The sequence below is a fragment of the Aethalodelphis obliquidens genome, unplaced genomic scaffold, assembly GCF_003676395.1.
Source record: "Aethalodelphis obliquidens isolate GAN/ISIS:26980383/991018 unplaced genomic scaffold, ASM367639v1 scaffold27, whole genome shotgun sequence".
NCBI lineage: Eukaryota > Metazoa > Chordata > Mammalia > Artiodactyla > Delphinidae > Aethalodelphis > Aethalodelphis obliquidens.
Genome location: NW_020837971.1, coordinates 22932441 through 22956962, shown reverse-complemented (window position 1 = coordinate 22956962; position 24522 = coordinate 22932441). Strand labels below are relative to the sequence as shown.

The 24522-nt window shown below is 43.9% G+C and overlaps 2 protein-coding genes across 4 annotated transcripts in view; both read right to left on the bottom strand.

Moving 5' to 3' along the window:
* Window positions 1–5960: 5960 nt before the first annotated feature.
* Window positions 5961–11725, bottom strand: FIGNL1 (fidgetin like 1). 3 transcript variants are annotated; one of them, XM_027124130.1, is made up of 3 exons: window positions 11707–11725; window positions 9823–9902; window positions 5961–9101 (listed from the first exon to the last, which is right to left on the bottom strand). In XM_027124130.1, exon 3 carries the CDS (start codon window positions 9089–9091, stop codon window positions 7058–7060), a length of 2034 nt encoding a protein of 677 aa, XP_026979931.1. In that variant the 5' UTR covers window positions 9092–9101; window positions 9823–9902; window positions 11707–11725; the 3' UTR covers window positions 5961–7057. The 3 variants fall into 3 exon arrangements, with proteins under 3 accessions (XP_026979931.1, XP_026979930.1, XP_026979932.1); XM_027124129.1 differs by lacking the exon at window positions 11707–11725 and adding an exon at window positions 10376–11541; XM_027124131.1 differs by lacking the exon at window positions 11707–11725 and adding an exon at window positions 11047–11541.
* A 10370-nt stretch (window positions 11726–22095) lies between these two features.
* DDC (dopa decarboxylase) overlaps window positions 22096–24522 on the bottom strand; it is a 54024-nt gene continuing 51597 nt past the window's right edge. Inside the window, exon 13 of the mRNA XM_027124127.1 lies at window positions 22096–22474. Within this exon, the coding sequence (XP_026979928.1) occupies window positions 22262–22474 (213 nt within the window). The 3' untranslated portion in view covers window positions 22096–22261. The remainder of the gene's footprint in view (window positions 22475–24522) is intronic.

The window sequence follows — 24522 nt, the reverse complement described above, 5'->3', positions numbered from 1 at the left end:
ACTTGATTCTTAAAAACCACTACTAAAACCCCGTGGACCAGATTAACGATTCTCCATTGATAGATGTCTGCACTAGTTTTCACAGATTAAAATGTTTCCATGAACGTATTTATGTAATACGTACCTAGCAGTGGAGGCATTTCTAGGCAGCTGTGATCAGACTGCCTTCCTGCAAGGCTGGACTCACCTCTCCTCTCCCCCAGCAGTGTCCGAAGTGCCTGCTCTCCAAAGTTTTACCAGCGCGGAGCACCATGGATATTTCACATTGTTGCTGGTGCTTTAATCATTTGTAGTCGTTAATTGTTTATTTTGATGCTTTTGCCTCCACGTATAAAGGTTCACGAATGGTGTGAAAGGTAGGAAACTTTTATCAACATGAAATATTTTTCCTCACCAAGTTTACTGCTTTTGACCCCGATTCCTCTCTCCTTGGGAGTAAGGGTGCCCCTCCTGCTGTTGTCAGCACTTTCCTGCTTGTACCTCTCTCCATCCCTTTATTGTCACCGTTCTTGTTTCACTTCATAAAGATAATATCATTGAACTTTGCCTTTTTTACCTCATCTATGAGGCTTTGTTTATTAATCAAGTTCTTCCCATTTATTTTGAACCTGAAGTATTTAATCTTTTTTCTGACATCTTACTTAAAATGTTCTGTTATTAAGCTTTTATTCTTTTTTTTCTTCATCCTTTTTTAAAAAGTCTTTTTTTCTCTTTCATTGGATTGATCAGGTTTTCCTTGCTTTTATTTTTCTCTGGTGATTTGGAGGTTTTATATCTCATTTTTTATCTTTGTCCTATTTCTTACTATCATTTTCACTTACATTTTAGACAGATGTATTTAAAATATATATACAAACATATACACACATATATCATATATATATATTAGTTTTGTTTTTACCTTAATTTAGATGGGATATATATTTAAATATGCATATATATTCATGTATTACATAGTTAGATGTTTAATCAGTGCTGATTGAATAATAATTTGCCATTTATTCTAAAGGAGTGATTTAATATGAAACATTCATCAATATTCAGTCATCTACCCCAAGTATTAAAGAGAACATAAGAACATGATACAAGAAGTTAAATGCAATATTAAATACACACTACTCTGTGAGTTCTGAACTTCAATATCAACAATTTTAGAGACATTTTTAAATGAAAATTTATGTCAATAAAAGCATTGTTGTTTTTAAGCATTTCTATTTTTATATACCTTCTCTTTTTTATAGTAAGTACTTACCTCTGACAGTGATTTTGGATGACAGAATGAGCCTGGGCTACAACAAAATGCCTGACAATGAAGCCTGGGAGAGTTTAAAGATCATTGTCACATTTGCTGCAGTACTGAGGTAACATGATGAGGAACTGTTTGCCCAGAAGCCGACATTGTATGAAGTTCACCAATTCCTGAAGCCAGATTCTTAACGTTAGCTTTAATGGTATAGAAATTACTTCCTACAAGGCTAACACAACAATGTAAAACAATTATACTCCAATAAAGATGTTAAAAAGAAAAAAGGCTGACTGCATATATACAACACAGAGTTTAAGAGAACTACTTACCTTAATTACAAATATGGAGCTGAATATACCATCTTTGGACCTGCTCTGTCCAGTGTGGCGGCCACCGGTCACATGTGACCATCTAGTATTTGGATGTGGTCACTTAGATCGAGATGTGATGTGAATGAAAAATACTCACTGATTTCAAAGACTCAGTACAAGAAAAAGAAAGTAAAATATATCATGAATAATTCTTACATTGATTGCATGTTGGAATGACAATAATTAGATATTAATTTCACCTGGTTCTTTTTCTTTTTAACTGTTGTTACTGGAAAATTTTAAATTACATATGTGGTTCTCATTATATATATATATTGAACAGCCCTGTTCTAGATGTCCTGCACCCATTCAACAGATGAAAGGCTGGGAAAAGTGTGATTACAAAGGAAAAACTATTCCCATGAGCTGCTGACATAAGGATTGCAGGAAGAGCATCAATTCTTGGTAGGGCCCCTGGCTCATTTACAGTAGGCGCTTTACAACCCCACGTGTTGCTTTACTGAATCATGTCCGCCCTGCCTGGAATTGGTGGGTTGGTTATCAGTTTATTAAAACACCAATAATTCTGCTTTGGCAACATCTGTGATTGTTTCAGGCCTGCTTAGTTTTACTTCCATCCCAAGGATTTCAGCAGGAACTTTAGCAGGGATTCTCTGAAAACACAGGGAACAGTTTCCTCTCTTTCATGAGACAAATGTCTACCGACATGATCTTCTTAGCAAAGGTGGAGCTGCCTTTATTCGGTCTATTAGCTTAGGTCCCAAATTCATCATGTGGCCCAGGAATGGGACCAGTGGCTGAACTTCTGACTCTGGATTCATTTCAGTTTTGCACTATGTTAATCCTCTTTTTTTTTTTTTTTTTGACTGAAGTATAGTTGATTTACAATGTTGTATATAGCACAGAGGTTCATATATATATGAATGTCTTTTCCCTTATAGGTTATTACAAAATATTGAGTATAGTTCCCTCTGCTATACAGTAGGTCCTTGTTATCTGTTTTATATACAGTAGTATGTATCTGTTAATCCCATACTCCTAATGTATCCCTCCTCCCTCTTCCCCTTTGGTACCATAAGTTTGTTTTCTATGTCTGTGAGTCTGCTTCTCTTTTGTAAATAAGTTCATTTGCATCACTTATTTTAGATTCCACATATAAGTGATATCATGATATGTCTTTTTCTGACTTACTTTACTTAGTATGATAATCTCTAGTCCATCCATGTTGATGCAAATGGCATTATTTCATTTTTTTTTCTTTTTTTTTTTTCCCTGCAGTACACGGGCCTCACTGTTGTGGCCTCTCCTGTTGCGGAGCACAGGCTCCAGACACACAGGCCCAGCGGCCATGGCGCACGGGCCCAGCCACTCCGCAGCATATGGGATCCTCCCAGACCGGGGCACAAACCCATGTCCCCTGCATCGGCAGGCGGACTCTCAACCACATTCTCTCAAGAGAATGAAGCCCTCATTCTCTTTTTATAGCTGAGTAATATTCCATTGTATACATGTAGCACATCTTCTTTATCCATTCCTCTCTTGATGGACATTAGGTTGCTTCCACGTCTTGGCTACTGTAAATAGTGCTGCTATGAACATAGGAGTGCATGTATCTTTTTCAAATTAGAGTTTTTGTCTTTTCTGGATATACGCCCTGGAGTGGGATTCCTGGATCATATGGTAGCTCTATTTTTAAAGAGACCTCCCTACTGTTCTCCATAGTGGCTGCACCAATTTACATTCCCACCAACAGTGTAGGAGGGTTCTTTTTTCTCTACACCTTCTCCAGCATTTATTATTTGTTGACTTTTGGATGATGGCCATTGTAACTGGTGTGATACCTCATTGCAGTTTTCATTTGCTTTTCTCTAATAATTAGCAATGTTGAGCATTTTTTCATATGCCTGTCAGCCATGAGCTGTATGAGCTGTTTGTGTATTTGAGAAGTTAAGCCCTTGTCAGTCACATCATTTGCAAGTATTTTCTCCCATTCTGTAGGTTGTCTTTTTGTTTTGTTTATGGTTTCCTTTGCTGTGCAAAAGCTTTTAAGTTTGATTAGGTCCCATTTGTTTATTTTTGTTTTTATTTCTATTGCCTTGGGAGACTGACCTAAGAAAACCATTGTATGACTTGTGTCAGAGGATGTTTTGCCTATGTTCTCTTCTAGTTTCATGGTGTCATGTCTTAATGTTTAAGTCTTTAATCATTTTGAGTTTATTTTTGTATATGGTGTGAGGAAATGTTCTAATTTCATTCTTTTACATGTAGCTGTCCAGTTTTCCCAGCACCACCTGCTGAAGAGACTATCTTTTTTCCATTGTATATCCTTGCCTCCTTTGTCAAAGATTAATTGACCATAGATGTGTGGGTTTCTTTCTGGGCTGTCTGTTCTGTTCCACTGATCTATGTGTCTATTTTTGTGCCAGTACCACGCTGGATTAAGGTAGAATTAAGAATAATAAGATGGAATAGACAATCACATGAAACAGTTGAAAAGAAAATGATTCTTCAAAGCAATGAAGGCAGAATCGAGCTGGATGGGCAGAGGAGGGTGCACAACTGTTGAGCAGTCAGACTTTTCAAACCTGTATTTTACTGTGTCATTCTCATTCTCTAACAAGATAGGTACAGACTACTCTAATTTCATAACTGAGACTGAACAAAGAGGTAGGCTACAGTCCCAACTAGTAAATGACAGAGTCTAACATGCCCATTTTGTGCCAAAGTCCACGCCCTTCACACAGATTCCACCCTAACAACTTGTCGACGCAGAGGCAGACTTGGTATTTTGGAACTGAGAAAATGAATTAGAATTTCAAAAGAACGGCAAATACCGTAAATTGGAATCGAATTTCCCAAAGAATACACATCAAAAGAACCAGAAACTATAATTAGATGTATAACAAAAACATTTAAAAAGTCCTGACATTAAAAACTCAGATAAATTTCTGTATTCCTACCAACATTTTTAAGCATTAATATATAAACAAGTTACATGTGTTGGTAAAATGTGTGTGTGTATTTCTACAAAGGAAGTGTATCTTTCAATGACATAAAAAAAAAAAACAGGTAAATATTCCCTTCTCAAAAACAATGGCTAAAGACAGTGCAGCACAAAACACTTGGGAGGAAAGAATTCAACCCAAAATTATCATATTCAATCAAGAGAATATTCATAATGTAGAAATAGAAAGAAATCTCAAGTCTAAGTTTCAGGAAATTTCCTATCCAAATGCCTCAGAAACATACTGTAAATCACAAAACGCTGAGAGAAAGGATGCTTCTAATGTGGTATAACATAGAAGAAACGGCCAAGTGACTCCCTATCTCCTATTTTCTCTCCAGCTTTAAAATATCCTACTTGCTTATTCCTTTCAGGCTTAGAGTTTCTCCTGAACAGAGAAGACCTTAATTCAGGAGGGGCCATTTCACAACCTAACAAGGACATGGCTCTGCCTAGTCCAAGATAAGCTGGGCCAATGAGATTTTTTTTTCTCTTGGTCAAAATCTAAAAGAAGTACAGCTGATTCACTCTGCCGTACAGTATAAACTGACACAATATTGTAAAGCAACTATACTCCAATAAAATTGTTTTTTTAAAAAAAGAAAAAAGAAGTTCTACAGAGGGACATGGCCCCATGGTGGGTGATCAATGGAGCTGAAAGTCAGAACTGGCAGAAGTTGCTGTCGAGAAAAAACTGCTAATAAACATTAAGACCAAGTTACAAAGTTAAATAAAACACTAACACCTCCTGGGCAATTGATGATAAATCTAAATAACTACAGTAATTGTAAGATCCAAGTGGGTGGAAGTGATCTGTAAAGAAGATAGCAATGAATATGGTGAAATGCTTTAAGATTTTAAAAGATACAATAAAAGATTAAGAGATTTAACATCCAAATTCTAATAAAAGACAATTACATATTTCAAAGGGAAAAACTAAAAGTTGGAGAAATAAAGCTTTTAAAAGAGCATAAAAATAGCAGACAGACCAATAATAGAAATTAAAACGATATATAAATTGCTTAAATTCATCTACTAAAAGTTTCAAATTCCATTTCTTAAGGTGAATTGTTCTCAAAACATTAGAACTTGAACGTAATCTCCATGAGACCAAGGACTTTTGTCTGTTGTTCACTGGTCTACTTTCAGCTCCTGGAACACTGCCTGGCACCTAATAAATATTTTTTGAATGGATGGATGGATGCAAAACCTGTGTACTGTCCAATTGGCAGCTGGACAGTGTCCATGACCACCAGGTTCAGGTAAACAGGCACTTTGACTCAGTGCAGACAGGAATTATACACAAGTACCAAGCATTAAAAATTGTTAATCCAAGAATTTTACTCAAGAAATGTATGTTTTTTAAAAAGATAACTAAGGCATTTAACGTATTTTATTTACTATATACAAAAGGTGAACCTAAGGAACTGCCCTGAATGCTGACTAAATTATAGGCCCCCTCATATCATGGAATCCCAGGCACTCACGTACGGGAAGATGCAGAAGTACGTCAATGTGGAAGATGATGATGAGGGACTTTAAAGAAAACAGCTGCAAACGAAAAGGCGTAGCATAACCCCACTCCTGTATAAAACATCTGGAAGAAGTGATGCTGAAATGTTAACACTGTGTTCCTCAAAGTGGTAGGGTAACTGACTTTTATTTTCTTCCTTTTGTTCACCTCTATTTTCCAATGTTTCTACATAGAACATGCACTATTTGGAAAACAAAACAGTCCGTTTTTAAAACCTGAAAACATTTATTTTTGAAAGAGACCAACCCTACAGGTTGTAAAGTAGTGCCAAATAAAATACTTTCAAACATCACCCACCCCCGGAGAAACACAACATTCTTCCCCTTTCAGTTCTGCGGACCTGTCTCTGATGTTAGATTACACTTTGCTATTTCTGAACATGTTCTGATTAATTAGTCTTGCTAAGGAAAGAAAACCATAAGCAGTTACAAGCCAGGACAAAGTAAAAACTGGCACTTTCACTTTAGCTTTGGTTGAGATTTTAAATCTATTAAACAACACTAAGCAACACTCGGTTTCAAATGCAAACCACTGTACTAGCCAATACTAAGAATTATGTGATCCTCAGAAGAAACGTTCTTCAATAAAAGATACATGTAAGTCAGATACATCCTCATATACAAATCAGATTTTCGGTTTCAATTCGAGTTCACTGTTCATCCTATACATCTTAAAAAGACCTCTTAGGAACAAAACAGAAAAAGTATATTCCCATTTCGCATGAATAGGCTTACGTATCAGGTGGTGACTGGAAGGAAAATTGAGCTTATATTAACATAGTCTAAGTCAATCAATTGTAAAAGTTGAGCTACTGTTATTCTATTTTATTTGAGGTACAGAACTCAGAATATACATTTGATGTAAACTTAATCAATTTCCTATATTTAAAAAATGGAAGACTGGGCTACAAAAATGCCGTCTTTTAATTTCAAGCGTCCCATTTACTTTCCACAACCAAAAGTCCTGTTCCAGTTTTCATAAAGCTCCAAATCTTCTGGAGACACACTAGGTCGCACAGTTCTGAAGGCATCTTCAAAGTCACTGTAAGCTATTGGTCGAACTTGATCCGGCGTTACCGTGGCAATGTCGGCAGCCTGTAAACTGCGAATAGGACCCAGAGACGCCTCCCTGCAGAGCTGCGTCATGTCAGCCCCCGAGAACCCACCAGAGTGCCGCACCACCAGGTCGACCTCCTCCTCGCTGAGGCAGCAGTGCTCCTCTGACATCAGATTAATGACTATCTGTTTCCTGGCTGAAGCCTCTGGGAGGGGAATATACAGCCTTTTCACCAACCTTCTCCGGGCAGCCTCGTCAATCTCCTGTGGCCGATTGGTTGCTCCTACCACTAGAATACGATCTTCAGAAGATGTGGCTGCTCCATCCAGCTGAACTAGAAATTCAGTTTTTATCCTTCTAGAAGATTCATGCTCGCCATCTCCCCGCTGAGATAATAGGGAATCGATTTCATCAATAAATATCACAGCTGGTTGCTGGCATCGTGCAACAGCAAACAATGCACGGACCATTTTCTCTCCCTCACCCACCCACTTAGAAGTCAAGGAGGAAGCAGAGATACTAAAGAATGTTGCCCCAGACTGACTAGCGATGCACTTGCCAATCAGAGTTTTACCAGTCCCAGGAGGACCAAAGAGCAGAATTCCTTTAGGGGGTCCTCGTAAGCCAGTGAAGATGTCTGGCCGCATCATGGGCCACACAACTATCTCCTTTATTGTGGTTTTGGCAAATTCCACTCCTGCAATATCTTCCCAATTTACTGGCGGTCCCTGGTCCATAATCTCATTCATAATAAGTTCAATCATTTTAGGTTCCAAGTTCTTCAGACGCTCATCCACGGGATGTGCTGGGTCTGCAGCTCCTGCGCCATGCGGCTTATACTGTGTCCCCCCGCCCTGACCTCCCCCATCTTGCTTAGGTACAGGGGGAACAAACTTTCCAAATATCCCTCGGGATCTACTAGCTCCCAGAGACTTTTTGACACTACCATGTGAAGACCCTGATGCACGCTGGGGCTGGTGGTACTTTTTCTGCTGATCTACCCATAGCTGTTCTTTTGCAGTTTTAAAAGTAGGCAGGCCGCTCTCCTCTCTTTGGCCATTATCTTCCGTTTTACTAAAAGCCTTATTCATTACTGGAGTGGAAAGTGCATCAATGGTGCCAGAACCATAAAAAGCTTTCGTTTCCCGTGGATTTTCAAAGCCAGAAGGAAAACAAGACTGATGAGATGAGAACACACTTAGTCCTGTGTTGGCTTTCGGGAACTTGTAATTTTCCTTTTTGACATTTCCAAACAATGGTGTGGCATGGAATTCTGCAGTGGCTGACTCACCGAAAGGTCCTGGGACTGCAGGACACGTCTTAGTGGTGTTAGTGACCAGAGGTGGCTGGGCATTCTGAGGGCACTTCAAAGAAGGACTGCCCTCTGGGAAGTCTTTGGTCCTATCGGCACCATGGGCTGAGTTAGTTAATGGGTCACTCTCCCCAGAACCACCACAAACACTAAATTTAGGAAGATCAAAGACAGCGGCCGCTCTATGGATGACTACTGACTCATCTGCAGGTGCCAACAGAGAGTCTCTGGATTTTCTGCCAGCGTGCATCATTTCCTGCACATTACTCATTTGGAACACGTTATTTATTGACAATCCAGACTTCCACTTGTCACTGTCAGTTTGCCGAGATCTTGCTAGAGTTAAAATGTTTTCTGCATAGTTATTCAAGCCAGTTTCAACACTGTCAGAATCAATAACTGCAGAATATTTCTCTGCATATATTCTGAACAGTCTGGCAGCACAGACCTGGGAGATCTCAGAGTTTGCCCATGCATACTGAATGCGGAGAATCTGTGCTCGGTACGCGTCTGCCTTCTCTCCTGATGGACACGTGCCAGACGTAATTGCAAAGTAATTCTTCTGCCATTCACTCAAGTGTACAGACCTGGAGCTAGAGACCTGCATTTTAGAGGTTCTATAACAGATGACAAAGATGAAAAAGATTCAGTATCCAGAAGGAAACAAAGACATAATACTTTAAACATACTTTTAAAATCTCTGCCTATCTGAAGGAAGGTACACTGGACTTTTCATTTATAAGGTAAATTTATAAGGAAAGACCGTTTATAGGGGAACATCTAGTTAACCACAGCTTTCAGGCATTCAAGATATAAAAGATTAAAGACTTGACTTAGTAATGCTCTAGGGACTTCCCTGGTGGTGCAGTGGTTAAGAATCTGCCTGCCAATGCAGGGGAAACGGGTTCAATCCCTGGTCCCGGAAGATCCCACATGCCATGGAGCAACTAAGCCCGTGTGCCACAACTACTAAGCCTGTGCTCTAGAGCCGCAAGCCACAACTACTGAGCCCGCGTGCTGCAACTACTGAAGCCCGTGCACCTAGAGCCCATGCTCTATAATAAAAGAAGCCACCACGATGAGAAGCCCGCGCCCCGCAACGAAGAGTAGCCCCTGCTCGCCGCAACTAGAGAAAGCCTGTGCGCAGCAACGAAGACCCAATGCAGCCAAAAAAATAGTAATAATAATGCTCTATTATGGGTTAAACTGTTTTAGTTATATAATAATTTTCCCTGTGATTAGGGAAAGGTTTAGAGGGAGAGGATTTAAAATTAATCAGCAAACGAAAGGCAACATGGAAGAACAAGGGATCTAGAGACAAAGCAAAGCAAAACAAACCAAGCCAAGCTCCGTCCCTAGGAAAATCAGACGAATGATCTCACGGAAGCCTCTTCACGTCGCTGGGCCTTCAGTTTTATCTGTAAAATGAGAGAAGTCATTATGAGAATCAAGTCAAACAATGAACACGAAAATACCTAAAAATTACTAGTATAATCTCTACTGCACACATGTAGAAACTGAGGCAGACAGCGTTCAAAAGCTTGGTTGAGGTCACACAGCCAGTGAGCAATGGTGCCAAAATTCGCACACGCGCAGTTTCACTGCATGTAGTGTGCACTTCACCACATAAATGCCCCTTCATACTGCCACCAAAGGTCACTGCAGGATGGATCGCAAATACGAACAACAGTATTTAGTCATATACTAAATGTTTTCAAGGATTTGTAAATAAGCACTTAAAACAGGATGCCTCAGAATCTCACAATTTCCCAATTTCACAGGAAGCATTAAAAAGTGAAGCTGTCATGATAAATGAAATGAGAACAAGTGTGTGATTGAAATGGTTTATTTTAGATTTTTTTCCTCATGTTACTTTTATAAGCCTCCTTACATTAAGTTAAAATGATTTTAACAGGACTGCAGATGGATGTATCATGTTGACAGATGTGTAGAATTTACCTGCCAATCCAGAAGAAAAATTTGTAAGAAAACTATGAAGCTTCCTAAGGGTATTCAAATCAAGTAAAAACCAAGAACTATGTTAAAATTTACCTTCCAAATTACCTATAAATATAGCTTAATAATCAGCAGCTCTTTTGGTGCAAGACCCATGCTTAATACAGCTTTGTTTCTCCCATAAACCCTACAAAGAATCTGTCACATTGTAGGTAGGTGTTCATAAATCTTTGTAATTATTTTTGAAAAAAATAAACTTAAGGCCTAGTGAGATCCTAATTTGCTGAAAGCCATAAAACTAGAACTGACATCTCCTGACAAACAATTCATCCCTTTTTCCACTATTCCATTTTACCCTATTTTAATCTTTTATGCAACAGCTGAAATGAGAAATTGCAAATGAGGTAACTTGGAAACCATTTATCACCAACTTTCCTGTTACTATGAACATCCTGTTCCTCCCCACGGCTTCATCCCATTTTATCATCCGCAAAACTGGGATTCCTACAAAGGCTCAGACAGAGTTCTAGTCACTGTTCCCTAAATACCCTGCTCTTTCCTTTCCACCCTCTCCTGTTTGCTCAACATTCCCCTCCCAAGTCTTACTTCGTCCTTTCAGCGCATTCACCCAAAAACTATGGACACAGGTAACCAAGGACGGCTTGGCCACGCCCGTCAACGGCACAGCCGGGTCCCGAGTACCACTTCCTACGTCTGTATCACTAAAGTTACTCGGCGGCAGCGATGCACGAGCTCCAATCCCATCTTCTGGGGTTTTCCCTGCCTGTTGTAGGACGTGGCGTTCGTCCAGACCGTACATGCTCCCCGCCATACTGACTGTCTCCCCGCACCCGGAGCGGGGCAGCCCCGGGGACAGCAGTCACCGCGCTGACAGGGCTGTGGACCCTGCGGCGCTCACGAGGCGGGACGGCCCACCGCCCGGGACCCCGGGTGCAGTCCCTCCCCTCCGGCCTGGCTCCCGGTCCAGGGCTCGCCCGGCCGCCCCCCCGCGGAGCCTCCGCGAGGGCGGCGCCCGCCCGCCGGGACGCCCCTCCCCACAGGCCGCCTCCGAACCCGACGCCGCCGGGAGCGCGCCCGCCGCGAGAACACATTCCCGGGCCGGTCTGCCCGTTCGCCCGCCAGCGAAGCCCCTCAGCCCTCCGGCCCCGCGCCCCGCCCGGGCCTCAGCCCCCGTCGCCGCCCCCCTGCAAACACCCGCCCGCCGGCCCCCACAGCCCCCACAGCCCCCCCACACTGCCCGCCGACCTGCAGCTTCCGAAAAGCGCGCGGAGCGCGTGCGCCTGCGCGCTGCTGCCGGCTCGGCCCCCGCTGTGCGTGCGTGCGTGCATTCATACGTCTGTACGAGCGTGAGCGTGCGGCGGGGCGGAGGAGCGCGGCGGGGCGTGAGCGCACGGTGGGCGGGGCGCGAGCGCACGGTGGGCGGGGCGCAGGGGCGGGGCAGCGCTGCTCCCCCGGGAGGGGTCCGAGCCCCAGGCTCGTCCCCCCCCCCCCCCAGACACGCCCCCAGGCACGCCCCAGGCACGCCCCCGAGGCTCCGCGGCCGAGCGCCCCTACAGGCGCGTACGTAGGTGCGCGCTTGCCCCTCGGGAGGGGCTCCTCCCCCCCACACATTTTTAAACCATATCGGGGAATTGGAATCTGCATCTCGGTGCCGGAGCGTCCCTTTCCTCCCTGCTGCCCTGGGGACACGGTCCTGGAAGACCGGGAAGCGCGCCCTTCTTCCAGCGGACTGTGTCCTGGGGCAGGACGAGGAACGGAATAGCCCTCACAGCGGCCTACGGGTCGTTCGTGTCACCGCGTCACCTGGGAAATGTGGAGGTCTGATGGCGTGACCTGAGGGGGTCCCGAAGGACCGTCTTCCCACCTTGTCACCCTGCCGTCTTCCTCCCCGGCTGGTCGCCTCCGTGTCCCAAGGGCGCCCCCAACAACCCAGGGAACCAGCTCACACAACCCTGTTTAAAGCGAGAAGGAGAGGCCGGACTGGGGAAGAACCTTTCCCCTGGGAAAAGGAGGAGCCATTCCTCGGAAAGCCGCAGTGCCTTCTCTCCTTGGCTCCCGGGTCCTGTGGGTACCCCTTCCCCGGAAAGCGAGTGGCACCGAGCATGGAGAAAATGACTGTCCAGGAGCAATTAACAGCACATGACATTGAAATGCAAGACCTAAGGAGTGTGAGGCAAAACATTTAAGACCTTTCTTTTAAGATTTTTTAAAATGGGCACAAACTAAACAAAAGGGAATGATTGGACAATACCTTTTTAAAAATAGACAAGGGAAAATGACAGCTTACAATTCATCTCTTGGCTTAGATAGTAATAAAAGACTTTTTTATTCTAATTCTTCATAATTTATTAATTAATTTGCTAATTATTATAATTACCCAGAATAAAAATAAAAGAAAATGAAAACGAAAACCATTATTATCTCAAGACCAGTTCAGTTGTATGCTTGCTAGCTATTTTTATTTATTTATTTTTTGTAGTACGCGGGCCTCTCACTGTTGTGGCCTCTCCCGTTGCGGAGCACAGGCTCTGGACGCGCAGGCTCAGCGGCCATGGCTCACGGGCCCAGCCGCTCCGCAGCATATGGGATCTTCCCGGACTGGGGCACGAACCCGTGTCCCCTGCATCGGCAGACGGACTCTCAACCACTGCGCCACCCGGGAAGCCCGCTAGCTATTTTTTTTTACTTGTATGTTTAGAAATCACCATATAAATAATCTTTGGGTAATTAGCAATTTTTGGGTTTTTTATCACCAAAATTTTAGTGATAGCATTTTGGAGAATTCATGTAGACCACCGTCTTATCCTCCTAAGAGTACTGTTCACATACTGAAGTACATTTATTGTTGCCGGTATTAAAATTTTTCCAACAAGTGACACTAGCGTTGCCACTTTACTTTTGTGTATTTGATAGAAAAGCATTTCCCAATCCGGCAGTTTTTTGTTCCTGCGTAGTTGGCAAAATCGAACTCAATTCCATACCCTCTCTGAACGTCAACCTCCTCCTCATCTATGAAACAGGAATAAGCATCTCTAACTCAGGATGCTATCGTAAGAGTTATGATTAATATGAGATCTAATGATTAAATTATCAAAGCAGGAGCTGGCACATTGCAGACATTCAACAGAAGCTGTGATGCTATATTTATTGCTACTATTAATGCTATTTGGGGGATCCAAACCCTTAAGCCATAGCAAGACTTTTTCTTCTTTTACAAACGGGATATTTTAGAATAATGTTATAACACTTTAGCATAATTTGTAGGAGTTTAGCACTTGAACTATGCAGGTCTTAAACTTTCCTTCTGAGACCATAGGTTGTTTTGTTTTGTTTTCTCCTGGGGAGAAATTTTTGAACCTGCAAGGGAATAAGTTTTCACTTACAGCAAACAGAGCGCCAGTTCTTGGCGCAAGGGATTCTGGGAGCTGGCTGCTCATTTCCATATTCATGAATATTATAAACATGGTCTCCAACAAACGCCAATGCACAGTTCAGTGATCTCATTTGTTTTTGAGCGGAGGGAGACTATGGCCCTAAATAATGTGCATCCCCGTGTACAAGGAGAGTCACTTTAATTTTAAAAGAGGTGTGTTTGTAGGTCCAAGGAGGTGGATGGGGTAGAGGGGATGTGGAAGCAGACAGGGCAAGAGTAAATTCCTTCTTGGTGGGACTCCTGAGTGTGGCTAGACTCTGACTGATGTACAGCGTTAAGGAAGAAGGCAGAATGAGGATGGAGGACCGAGGGGATGGGTTCCTGCCTCCATCGGAGGAGTAAGGGGTGTGTGGACATGGAGTGACTGAGATATGCAACGCCAGCAAAAGGTTTTCCCTGACTGCACTGAATGACCCGCGAGGGCTCTGATGGGCTCCCTGGCATCACCATCATAAACAGAGCTGGTGAGTGGGGAGATGGGCCTCCCCTGAAATGGGGAGGGCAGAGCCGGGAAGGAACCATCTGCTTCGGTTGTTTTTCTCCAGAGCGTCACTGCCAACCTGAGTCCGTACTTCTGGTGCTTCCGGTTTGATACCATATGTTGTGAGTTGAATCGTATCCCCCCAAAAGACATGTCCACGTCCTACCCTCCAGTACCTGTAAATGTCACCTTGCTTGGAAACAGGGTCTGTACAGATGTAATCGAGTTAACACGAGGTTATACGGGATTGAGATGAACTCTAATGCAGTGTGACTGATGTTTTTATAAAGAAGAAGAGTAGATACACAGAGAGAAGACAACCAAGTGAAAACAGAGGCAGAGGTGGAAATTATGCAGCCACAAGTCAGGCAACATCTGGGGTGCCAGAGGCTGGAATAGGAAAAGAGGGATCCTCCCTGGAGGCTTTGGAGGGAGCGTGGCCCGGCTGACACCTTCACTTCCAGATCCTGGCTTCCAGAACTCTGAGAGAGTAAATTTCTGTTCCTTTTAGCAGCCCTAGGAAACGAACACAATGTATTGCTATGGCAGAGGGGTGGTGGAGTCAGCTTTCCAGAGTTCAAATCCTGGCTCCACTACTCATGATCTAATTCCAAGGGCCGCTGGGAGGATAAATGGACTTGACATCTGAAGGGCATTCAGACAAGAGCCTGGCCCCCGGAAACACCACCCAAGTGTCAGGCGTTGTTATCGCAGGGCGAGCCCTTTGCTCAACACAGGTTGCCCAGATTACAGCTTGTCACTGAAAAATAACCCATGCTGATGGTGGTGTTTCTGCTTTTTAATTTAGCCAGATTCTCTTATTTTCATAGACTGTTGGAATCTCAGATACAGAAGAGAGCTTAATGGTCATGTACTGTAGGTTTCAGTCCCTTGGAGATGTTTCCTGTACCATTTCTCAACCGTTGACTTTCCTGTCCCCAGTGAACACCCACAGTGGTGGAGAATTTACTGCCCTGTAAGAAAACACATTCTGTTTGATGACTGGCTGATTTTCACGTTGGAAAAATCTGTCTCCCTCTGTACCACTTGCTCTTTGGAGGCACAAAGTCCCTTCAAGTCAGAGTGAGTGTAAAATTTGAAGACAGCTACCAAGTAAGGCCTCTCTGTGTCTTTCCCAGTAGACATCCTGCGTTTTAACCCTCCTCATGTGACTTGGTTCCTCTGTGACACCCGGGGATATGGCCATCACTTACCTGTGGCGGGGTCTGGACTTGACTTCAACCTTCTGGACGTTTTGGGATCCATCCAATTTGCATTTCTGCGTGTATCACACTCAACTTTCTCTGAAGTGGTAGTTCCAAATTTATCCAGTTTGTGCAAGCAAATTACTCTTACTGCTTTCTTATTAATTTTTTCTATTACTTATTACAAGTATAGGTGATGATACTGAAGAAATAGATTTCAATATCAAATTCAGTAAAAAAAAAAAAAGCAAAAAAAGATTTGATATTTAGGGATTTACATGATTCAGAGAAGCAATAAAACAATCCTTAGCTCAAAAAGTCATCGGGCAATTTCCATTCCTTTCCTCAAAAACAGGCTTTCTGAAGAAAAGATCAGCAATATTTGTTGCTAATTTGCTGAGTCTGTTGGACTCCCAGGTTAAGGGGCACAGGTGTGAAGTCGATGGATGGTTGATACCCGCTTCCTCTGGGGTCTTCCTCTGTTTCCCCTGTGATGATCAGGGGGCCACCCAGTGACAAACTGCCTCTCCTTTTTAAAATTTATTATTTTTTAATTGAATTCTTATTTTATATTGGGGTATAGTTGATGTACAATGTTGTGTTACTTTCAGGTGTACAGCACAGTGATTCAGTTATGTTAAGTTATATTCTTTTTCAGATCCTTTTCCCATATAGGTTATTACAGAGTATTGAATAGAGTTCCCTGTGCTATACCATTGGTGCTTGTTGGTTATCTACTTTATCTATACTAGTGGGTGTGTGTTAATCCCAAACTCGTAATTTATCCTCCCCCCACCCCCACTTTTACCCTTTGTTAACCACACGTTTGTTTTGGAAGTCTGTGAGTCTGTTTCTGTTTTGTGAATAAGTCCATTTGTATCATCTTTCTAGATTCCACATATAAGTGATATCATACGATGTTTGTCTTTCTCTGTCTGACTTACTTCACTTGGTATGGTGATCTCTAGGTCCATCCATGTTGCAGCAAATGGCATTATTTCATCCTTTTTTATGGCTGAGTAATATTCCTGCTTCTCCATTTTATCTGGGCTGTTCTACAGATTCCTCTTGTGACTGGCATGGAGTCAGCCGCCTGCCAGTCTCTGGTTTCAGGAAGTTTGGCTGTTTGCTGCACGTCAGGGAGGACGCATATGATTCCAGGAGATCCCTCAGGTCTGATACTATAAGAACTATGTATTTGGTCTGTGTCTTGGTTCCTGACACAGAGCTCCTAAATCCCTTGGGATCTGTGGGTAACAGGAACCTCTTTTGTTCTAAGGAGGCTACTCTTGGCAGGTCCCTAGAGAGGGTAAGGATGGAGGCGGTCACCATGGTGAGAGGGTTGGAACATTTAGCCCCATCCCAGCCCCAACCTTGGAGCAGGGGAGAGGGGCCAGAGACTGAGTGAATCACAATGGCCAATGATTTAATCAACCAGTGATTTACTGGAACCCCCATAAACATCCCTAATCGACAGGGTTTGGAGCACAGGTTGGTGAGCACATCAGGCTGCTTGGAGAGTGTGCCCTCTGGGAGGGCATGGGAGCTCCCCACCCCCTCCCAAAGCCCTGCCCTATGCCTCTCTTCTTTCTGGCTGTTCCTGAGTTGTATCCTTCATAATAAACTGGTAAACATAAGCAAAGTGACTTCCTGAGTTCTGTGATCTGTTCTGGCCAATTGTAGACCCTGATGAGGGCATGATGGGAACCCCCAGTCTATAGCGAGTCAGTCAGGAGTACAGGGGGTCCCGGGCTTGTGGTGAGGTGAGAGTGTCTTGTGGGACCAAGCATTTAACCTGTGCAGTACGACACTCACTCCAGGCAGGTGCCGTCAGACAGATGGAGAAGTGATGTTAGAAAAGATTCCATGTCTTTGGTGCCAGGAGGGAAAACCCTTTCATTTGGTGTCAGAAGTGTCATAAGTAAAAACTGTTTTGTTGGTATCAAGAGGTTAGTTGTGTCCAGATTGATCTGGGATTTTCCCAGCACTAACTGGAGGTGCCCGTTATTGGGAGATGCTATCTGGTTCCAGTACCAGTGGTGGTCTGTGTGCTACATCGTGACACTAGATTGAATATAGGTTTAGATGAAGATGCTGTACAGATGGATTAGGCTGTGTAATTCAGACCCTCAAAAACTTCCCCCCATTGGGCTATTTGGGGATTGTCTGGTTAGGGTCAGGGTCCAGGACTCTACCCTGGGAGGCGAAGGCGGGCTTCTCCCAGAAGGAAGTGAATGTCCTCACTGCCAGTTATCCTGAGAAAAGGCTCATCCCAGGGAGCAGACAGCACACTTGACAGCAGAGGGGGATGGGGAAGGGTGCTGCATTCCAGTCCTCATGCGGACAAGTCACTAGGCCTCTTGATGTCTCAGTTTCCTCATCTATAAAATGGGAATAATAGTTGAGGGCCTTAAAATAAGTATTAAATAAGTTAATATTACAAATATTTACAACGGTGCCTGGCATAGAGCACATGGCAGGAGGATGTGTGTTAAATAAATTGGGGGGAAGTATGTCCTCCTGTTTCTAGGCTGAGTGGTTTGGGGTCTGATCGCTATGTTATGGAGATGCCTAGAGAGGTCTGGAGGTGGGGTGAATTGTCATGAGTTACCTAGAAATGAGCCAGAAGTCGGGCAAGCTTCTCTCCCTGCTGGGTCTACACCTGAGCGGATGTCTGAGAATCCCCGACAAAGTAATCCAGCCCGTTCAGAGGGGGGCTCTTCATCATTCAACTAACTTCCTGCCCCCTGTCTGTGCACATCTCCCAGCAGCAAACCTACTGTCATCTGCCGCCTGGTCTCCTGCCTCGAACTAAATCTCAGTCCTCACAAAGTGCATGTGTGGATGGGCTGGGTGGAGCTGCTCCCAAAAGGCCGAGGGCTGCATGGGTGACTCTGTGGCCCCATCTGGGGGCCCTGTGGCGATCTCAACTCAAGAGCAGACTCAGGTGCAGACAACCTCACTGTAAAATGTAGGCACCTCAGCCCCGACACAGTGGCCTGATCACTCGGCCTCCCACAGCTCCTAATGCAGTGGCCCCAGTGGGTCCCAGTGGCCCGTCCCACATCCCTGCACCATGCTGGAGGTCAGGTCTGCTCCACTGATGGGTAGAGAACAAACCACCTGACCAAATGAGATGGGGACCACATGGCATCTGACATATTTCCAGATTTCCGAAAAACAGATCATTACATCACAGAGATAACAGAGGTCTTTGAAATTCACATATCCATATTAATAATCCAAGGACGCATTCTGAGAGTGTTTTTGATAATTCTGTAGTTTCCAAATGACAAGAACTAGTCTTGGGATTAAAATACACGTTTCTAAGAACAAAAATGATTTCACATAAAGATTGGTTATTTGGATAAAAACTGCATTTTCTTGGTATTTATGTGTAAAGAGCATCTTCAGGTGTTTATTAGTCATGATACCACAGGGCAGGTGGACTGATCAGATGAAGAAACCAAGGCTTCCAGAAGCCTTTTCCATCACACCAGCAGAACTTGCTCTCTGGCTGTGTCTTGGTTCTGAATTCATTTCTTTAGAAGTTGGAGTCATCTCCAAATAAAACTTGTGTATTGTTATTGCATCAGGAGGAGTGCCTGACATATACTAGGCACTCCATAAACATTTGCTGACTAAATGAATACCGTTTAAAAATATCCAAGAATGCCGCTCAATTTGCTACAATGTAGAACAGGATGCTTACCAGACACAATTACCGTTACACTTCACGTTGTTTATTAAGCATTAAGTCACATGACAGAACAATTTAAAGACCATGGATATAATCTCAAGTCCCATAATTATAAATCGCGCCGGAAAATATTTCAATAAGCCTTTACCACCACTGACAACTTCAGGGGCACAGAAACTGATGATTTTTTTAATCAACAAAAGTCACAGCCAAATAATGAATAAAAGCTATATCCACTGGGGTTAACTTATAGCAAATATTTCTTCATTGATGAGAGGCTAAACAGGTGTAATCACGAGGTTCTTTCTGGATAACTTCGGAGAAAGAAGCATGGGCCACATTCAGACTTGGTTCCATGGAGCTGGGATGATACATCTTTTCCTCTCACTCCAGTATTCAGATCACTTCAGGTTTTCATCTCTACAGGGAAAAAAAAGAACATGAATATATGGCTGTATTCAAAAAAATGCAAAAATCATTTCTGCCACTGAGATCGGCAAACACTACAAATCAGGCTTTCTTCCCCCGGGAGAGGCTTTTACCAGTACAACACTGATTACGTGCAATAAACATTTGGAAGACTTAGCACTGTACATAACACAAAATAAAACGAAAATTAAGTTAAATACTTTTAATTGTTTACTGAGCTCTTAATATGTGCTTATGTCTCTTTTAGGCACTGTATAATGTACTACTAGAAGAGGACAGGCTGCTAAATGAGAGAACAGCTTAGACTGTGTCCAGAGGACGTGGAGAGAAGGCGTTTGTCACTGCATTCATCAAAGCTGTAGCAGTGGTTACTGCGACCATCTCCATCTCCATCAGACTCTTATTCATCTTTATTTCCCCCAGATTTTGCACAGTTCCTGGCAGAATGGATGCCTGTTGGCTAAATGATTGAATAGATTAGTTTGATCATGCTGTAATAAAGTTATATATATATAATAGGTTATATATCACATTTAAAAAGTGATTTTTAAAGGATTCAACTGACTGGTTGATTGAGTCAGGCTACTGTGGGTAAACTTGGCCAAAATACTCATTATCATCTTTTTCGTTTTCTCCGAGCATGTACCTTTAACAATGAAGCAAATAACACCTAATTTTAAAATACTAAATAAAATAGTGTAATTGCACACACACACACACACACACAAAATGTAAAAATTAGAACTTTGTATACTCCTCATTTGAACACAGAGAAGGAGTATACTCTTTCTCCAACTGTACAATGGAAAAGAGTTTGAACTGGAAGAAATGAGTTTTTATTGCCAATCTGGCTTCTCTATGATAAATTTTATTAATGTCAACTAGAATCTTGGTCCAATTTCCTACCTTTTGTCAAATAGAAATAGTTCCTTCTTTCTCTCAGAACTGTGACCAGTGGATTTGACATAGCCTTACATAAGCACAAGTAAAACCAAGGTATTAAGATTTTCATCACCTAATTAATCTGACCAAAACAACATACATGCATGGCGATTTACTATTGTATCCTACATTTTTAAAAAATTAAATCCTTTCATTTTTAGCTCTGCAATTCATAGCAAGTATAATGACGCCACAGTAATTGTGACTTCTGTTGGAAACGTGCCTCTGTTTCTGATCATTTTTCTGAGCTACAGTCTCTTTCTGTGTTGTTTGGGGCATATGGGAATAAGATACGATGAGATACACAAACAGAGGGCTGCAGAAATGTTCCTCTGCAGCGTTTGCCTGATGCAATTTTGTTTTGAATATATCTTATTCCCCTCCCCCCCACACACACACCCACCACACACACTCATGCTTATTGCGGAGGAGTGGAATAATCTGGAACTATGGGCCTCTCCCCAACACCTTTCAGAGCTGCTCAAGCTATAACTGTGGCATTGCTCTGGGAAGGGGGGCCCCTCAGCTTACAAGCATCTGACCTTTAGGAAAGGGCTTTGCCGAGCCAGGAGGAGGACCTGGTGTTTCAGGACATGTCCTGACAGAGGAGGTGGGTCTCTGACCTCACAGGTCAGAAGCCTGGATGGACCTCTCACATAAATGTAACAGTATTTAGCTTTTGATTTTTTTGAGCACTGTAGTATCTCAGATATTCGCAGTTAAAAGTAAGAGCCCAGATGATCAAGTTGTATGCAGTCAGTAGACTAATCCCATTGCACACTGAAGTTCTGCATCCCCCGTGGGTGACGACAGATGGGCAGTGAGCAGGAAGAGAGAGAAAGAGAAGCAGAAGTTCCCACCACCTGCCTCCTCCAAGTGGGGCGAAAGGCAAAAAGACAGAAAGCAAGACGGTGGACAAACTCTAGTGGAATGATTCCTAAGATAGCTTAATGCCGAGGCTCTGAAGACTCTTATGGTTCAATAGACATCATTCCAACCTGTTGCCAACACTGCCTTTGTGCAGATATTTTCCTTAGAAGTCGCCTGCCCGCTGTCTTCAGGGTTCCTGTAACTGATGACCAGTATTCTAGACATTTCCTTTCTCTGAACCATCATGAATTTGGTCCTAGCCAGCAGTCATGTCAAATTCCTTTTTGAATGTTTTCATTCATTTTCAGTTATCTACCGTTTGCCAGTTTAACGTATAAGCTTGTTGTGATCGTAAGTTGCCTCAGTGCAAACTGAAGAAAGCTGAGGGGAAATCATAGGCATATGTGATTGACGGTCTCGAATAAAAGAATACAAAGCAGAAATCTATCAGAGTTACTAAAGCTTCACTACAGGCTATGTTCCTTCCACTTCTCCGGACCAGACAGGGCCTGGTTGTTGTTTTTTCTTTTTTAATGCAGAGTATTTTATTTTATTTTATTTAGTTTTTGGCCACGCTGTGTGGCATGCGGGTTCTTAGTTCCCCAACCAGGGATCGAACCCGTGCCCACTGAATTGGAAGTGTGGAGTCCTAACCGCTGGAGCACCGGGTAAGTCCCGATAGGGCCTGGGTTTAGCCCCCTCTTTATATGGTGGAGGAAATCTGGCCCCCGCAGCACGGCTTACCCGCCTTTTTCCTCCTTCTGTGCTCCCAGCAGGTCGGTCGCCAGTCCTCGGATGTGCTCCCAGGCCAGCTGCACGTGGGCCGACTCCACCGTGCGTGAGCAGATAGCAAAACGCAGTACGAACTGGTCTCTCAGGTGACAGGGAACCAAGTGGATTTTCTTGGCGCTGTTTATTCTCTCCAGAAGAGCTTCGTTCAGTCTGTTGGAGCCCTGCAGGGATGGAGAGAGAGGGGCAGTGCTCAGATCTGCGGGGACCCAAACACTCACCACCAAGTGAGGCCCGCGTTGGGTGCCACAGCCCCAGATCAGTGAGGGAGTCACCTCACCACTGGCCTTTCATCTGCAATGGTAGAAAATTCAACTAAGTAATCATTACGTGGCCCTGAAGGACGGCAGCCCTCCCACAAGACAACTTCTTCATGTTCTAGTGTGCTGTCAAAAGGTGAGCCTTCCGTGATCCAGGTTTTTAAAGAAAAATGAAGATTCCTAGACATGTTATCTACAAATTCATGAGCTTAAAGAGCAGAACTGTTTAACGGCACCAGTGAAGAGAAAGCTTCAGAAGAATTCTCAGCAATACAGTCAGTCCCCTACATACGAACTTCCAAAGATGCAAACGTGCATGTCCAATCACGTAAGTTAGTTCACGTGTCTCGCGTACGTCGTCAAGTGCATGCATCCTCTACAAGTGGTTGTGCGTCTTCTGTGTACTTTACTGTACAGTACTGTCCAGTGTACTGTAGTGCAGTATCTTTATTTCAAGCCCAGGGTGTCTGCAAGCAAGCCTAAGAGCAGTGGTATACAGCCAGCTGTGTTAGTTGGTACCTAGGCTAACTTTGTTGGACTTACGGTCAAATTGGACCTACGAATGTGCTCTCTGAACAGAACTTGTTCCTATGTAGGGGACTTACCTGTATAGAAAATGAAGCGTAATAGCCAACTGCCTGCTAGAATCTGGGAAAACTGTCCATGAGCTATGGACCAAGGGACCACTGGTGGACCTCCCTCTGGAAAGGAGCGGCCCAGCAGCCTTGGGCAGGGAGACGGGGGGCCCACGCCTCACACTAACTGGACCAGACGGGAGGCGTGCGTCACACAGACCTGGGAGCCGTCCCTCTCCTGCCCGGTCAGCCCCGTTGTTCCTCATAGCTCCCCCCAGCCCTCTCGGTCTCCATTCTGTTCCCAGGCGGTGACTCCACCCCCACGCGCCTTATAGTTGCTGCAGAAGGGCCTGGAAGTGGGGCCGAGTCCTGGGTCATGTGACCCTCAGTGGATTACACTGTTCCTGTTCTTGCTTCATCTCAAGGGCAGGGAGGATTGTGGGAAGGGAAGCGTCCTGGTCGCCCAGATGCCAGACACCAGCCTCGTGTCTGTGCAGGGCCTCCAGGCCGCTGGATGATGGGCTGCACGGGACTCCAGCTAATGCCCTGTGGACAGTGCATGAGCCAAAGGCCACTCAGAAACTGCTGACATGCACCGGGTCCAGACGGAGCCGGACCTGCTCGAGGATGAGGATGAGAAGGTGGTACAAAAGGATGGAATTTCACCATGAAGTCTTCACAGGAGAGCAAACACCTGAAAATTACGTATGTAGGAAGTAAAAGCAAGTCACTTGGGAAAAATTTGCTTGCCATTTTCTAATGGATTGGACAAGATATATTTTCTACGAGCTAGAGGCAAAGAGCCCAGCAGAGAAATCCGTCTGAGATGTAACAACAGAAGTAACGGCAAAGACGTTCTGAGCAGGTGCAGAGTGGGATCAGGGAGGCTGGCTGAGATGAGGCGGGGGAAGGAAATTGATGCCATGGCAACAGCTTATCCACTTCAGGTCAGATAAAGACCACGCACACGTTGAGCCATGGATGATGGAGAGGACTTGACATCCAGAATGGGCAGCCACGGGGCAAAGAATAGGATAATGAGATAGCAGATGTGGGGGACAGAAAAGTGAGCCACGACGCCCGGATAACTTCCTCCCTGAGAAGAAAACTGGATTCGTGGAATGGAAGTAACAAGTTTCACAAAAGACATATTTCGCTTTCTGAAAAGCCCCTGGGCGGGAGGGCACACCATGCTGCCCAGGAGAAGAGTGGGAAGGGCACACACAGGTGGCTTCGGTACCCTTGTAAATGAGCAGGAGAAAATAAAAGTCTTGACTTTGACAACATTTCGCTCAGTGAAATAAGCCATTCACAAAAGACAGCATATTGACGATCCCGTGGATATGACTGTCCAGAGCCAACAGATGCATAGGGACA

Coding starts and splice junctions, on each gene's coding strand:
- FIGNL1 (XM_027124130.1), bottom strand. CDS start 9,091: ATGCAGGTCTCTAGCTCCAGGTCTGTACACTTGAGTGAATGGCAGAAG.